Source organism: Emiliania huxleyi (assembly GCF_000372725.1).
Source record: "Emiliania huxleyi CCMP1516 unplaced genomic scaffold EMIHUscaffold_250, whole genome shotgun sequence".
In the NCBI taxonomy this organism is placed as follows: domain Eukaryota; phylum Haptophyta; order Isochrysidales; family Noelaerhabdaceae; genus Emiliania; species Emiliania huxleyi.
The window spans coordinates 15,912-18,663 of record NW_005200169.1 but is presented as its reverse complement, the minus strand read 5'-3'; the positions used below and the strand labels follow the sequence as shown (position 1 = coordinate 18,663).

At 68.6% G+C, this 2,752-nt stretch overlaps 1 protein-coding gene across 1 annotated transcript in view; it reads left to right on the top strand.

Moving 5' to 3' along the window:
• Nucleotides 1-388: 388 nt before the first annotated feature.
• The window catches only part of EMIHUDRAFT_457483 (hypothetical protein), a gene marked incomplete at its 5' end in the record, with an annotated part of 3,459 nt that continues 1,095 nt past the window's right edge, over nt 389-2,752 (top strand). The window contains 4 exons of the mRNA XM_005777993.1: nt 389-475; nt 821-934; nt 1,017-1,088; nt 1,110-1,208. Of these exons, the coding sequence (XP_005778050.1) occupies nt 389-475; nt 821-934; nt 1,017-1,088; nt 1,110-1,208 (372 nt within the window). The remainder of the gene's footprint in view (nt 476-820; nt 935-1,016; nt 1,089-1,109; nt 1,209-2,752) is intronic.

Below are 2,752 nucleotides of genomic sequence, written 5' to 3'. Positions count from 1 at the left end.
AGGGAAAGGGGGGGAGAGGGCGGTAAGCAACAAGTTCGAAGGGAGGGAAGAGTTAAAGGCTGACTTTTTGCCAAACCCAGGGAGGCTTTCGGCCAGAAGGCCGGCGGCCGGAGGCCGGCCGAAGAACGAAGGCGGTCGGACGGCGGGGCGTTTGCGAAGACCGAAGGTGGAAGGCGAAGCCTGTCGAAGGAGGAGGCGAAGGCTGGCGGCGGCGGCGGAGAGTGCCAAGGCTTGAGACGGCGGCGGCGGAGGCGGCCAAGGCGGAGGCGGAGGCGATCGGCAACGCCAAGGCAGCACGCGCGCACGCGGCGGCCACTTGAGAGTTCGGACAGGGAAGTCGTACGTTGCGGCACGTCGATAGGTGGAGGCGGAGGCGGTGGCCCAGAAGATGCGCAAGGCGGCGGCACACTGGAAGGCGAAGGCGGAGGCGGCGCAGCAGGCAGCGCCGGCCGAGGGGTCTGACGCTGCGAGCCAGGTGGTTGCGCAAGGGGGGGAAGGAAGGGGGAGGGTAGTAGCAACAGCGGAGACGGGAGAGTAATGCTGACTCTGCGAGCCAGGTGGCGGCGGCGGAGGCGGCGGCGGAGGCGGCGAGGACGGAGGCGGCGGCGGCGGGCGTTGCGAAGGCCGAGGTGGAGGCGAGGCTGGCGGAGGCGGAGGCGAGGCTGGCGGCGGCGGCGGAGAGTGCCAAGGCTGAGACGGCGGCGGCGGAGGCGGCCAAGGCGGAGGCGGAGGCGATCGGCAACGCCAAGGCAGCACGCGCGCACGCGGCGGCCACTTGAGAGTTCGGACAGGGAAGTCGTACGTTGCGGCACATCGATAGGTGGAGGCGGAGGCGGTGGCCCAGAAGATGCGCAAGGCGGCGGCACACTGGAAGGCGAAGGCGGAGGCGGCGCAGCAGGCAGCGCCGGCCGAGGGGTCTGACGCTGCGAGCCAGGTGGTTGCGCAAGGGGGGGAAGGAAGGGGGAGGGTAGTAGCAACAGCGGAGACGGGAGAGTAATGCTGACTCTGCGAGCCAGGTGGCGGCGGCGGAGGCGGCGGCGGAGGCGGCGAGGACGGAGGCGGCGGCGGCGGGCGTTGCGAAGACCGAGGTGGAGGCGAGGCTGGCGGAGGCGGAGGCGAGGCTGGCGGCGGCGGCGGAGAGTGCCAAGGCTGAGACGGCGGCGGCGGAGGCGGCCAAGGCGGAGGCGGAGGCGATCGGCAACGCCAAGGCAGCACGCGCGCACGCGGCGGCCACTTGAGAGTTCGGACAGGGAAGTCGTACGTTGCGGCACATCGATAGGTGGAGGCGGAGGCGGTGGCCCAGAAGATGCGCAAGGCGGCGGCACACTGGAAGGCGAAGGCGGAGGCGGCGCAGCAGGCAGCGCCGGCCGAGGCGGGCCAGAGCGCTGACCAGCCCAACGAGGCTGCCGACCAGACCTCCCGCGTGGCGGAGCTGGAGAAGAAGCTGGAGAGCATGGAGGCGGCCGTGGAGAAGCTGCGGAAGGCGGCGCGCCACTGGAAGTCGAGGTTCGATGAGGTTTCGGGGGCCAAGCAGAGCTCGTAGGCTCAGGCGCACGGCGTGAAATGCTCCGATATGCGCACGCACGCGTGCACACGTTCGTTGTACGGTATCGGTTTGTTTTGGCGCCCCCCCTGCCAAAACTCCCTCGCACAACACTGGGCCGCGGTGACTCGAGGAGGCCGCCGGGGCCCGGGCGCGTGTCTTGAAGGTCCGATACTGGAAGCCCATGCAGGCCTGTGCGTGGGCATAAAAAGAATTTCACAACAAAGCTCCCTCGAGGACGACACTTGGCACGCGCACGGGACTGGCGCGAAAAAGAAATGTCGAGTGCGTTCCTCGATAGGCCACCTCCGCTCAGCGTGACTGGTGCTGCTCCGGCTCCGGCTCCGGCCTTGCTGCCGCTCGTCCCCGCGGCCTCGAACCTCCCTGTCCTCCCGTTGTTCCCACCCGGCTCTGTGCGCAAGCCATGGCTACCTCCGCAGCAGCGCTCATCCGTTCTACTCCACTCGCTTGAGCTACGGAGCAGATGTCTGCCCGCTGATGCCTCGTCGCGCAAAGGAAGCTTATCGCGTTATAGTCCGCCCACCTTCTCCATCGCCCTTCAGAACTGCGAGGGCATGCGTCCCGTGACATCCGCTAGGTGGGGGGCCGATGAACCGGACCACCACCATATCACAAACTCGTGCGTCCCGCTTGAAGCGTAGAGTCTCAAAATGCTGCAGTCCCGGCGCAAGACAGGCGCTGATATATATATTCTTGCATTTTTGCTCCCGGCTAAGGGAGCAAGCAAGCCCACTCAACCCCAAGTACTCACCATTCTTACACTGGTGTAGCTTGTGCAGAGGCTGCAGCCTCTGCTGGGGCGGAATGCGCGGGGTTTTCGGCGCGATGCCCTCGGCGAGTACACGCTACTGCTGTGCCGCACGCTCTCCTGCGCGCGCGTGACGTGTGGGACGCGTGCGCTGCGCTCAAACGTCGCGATTTGGCGATAGGCGCTCGAGCCGGCGCACAGCGGATAGGTGCGCCGCGCAGGGGGGGTCGGAGGGGTGCAAGAGGGGGCGTGGGTCGGGCGCGCACCGGCTGGCTCCGGGAGCGGCCGTCACGTCGAGGAGTGGGGCTGTCGGCGGCTCGAGCGCCGAGGCGAGCCGCTCTGCTGCGCCGCCGACAGCCCCTCTTCCGAGCCGGCGCGTGGAGGCGAGCCGCGGCCGGTGTCGCTGGTGCGGGGGCGGCGCAGCGTTTATCCCCCCCCCG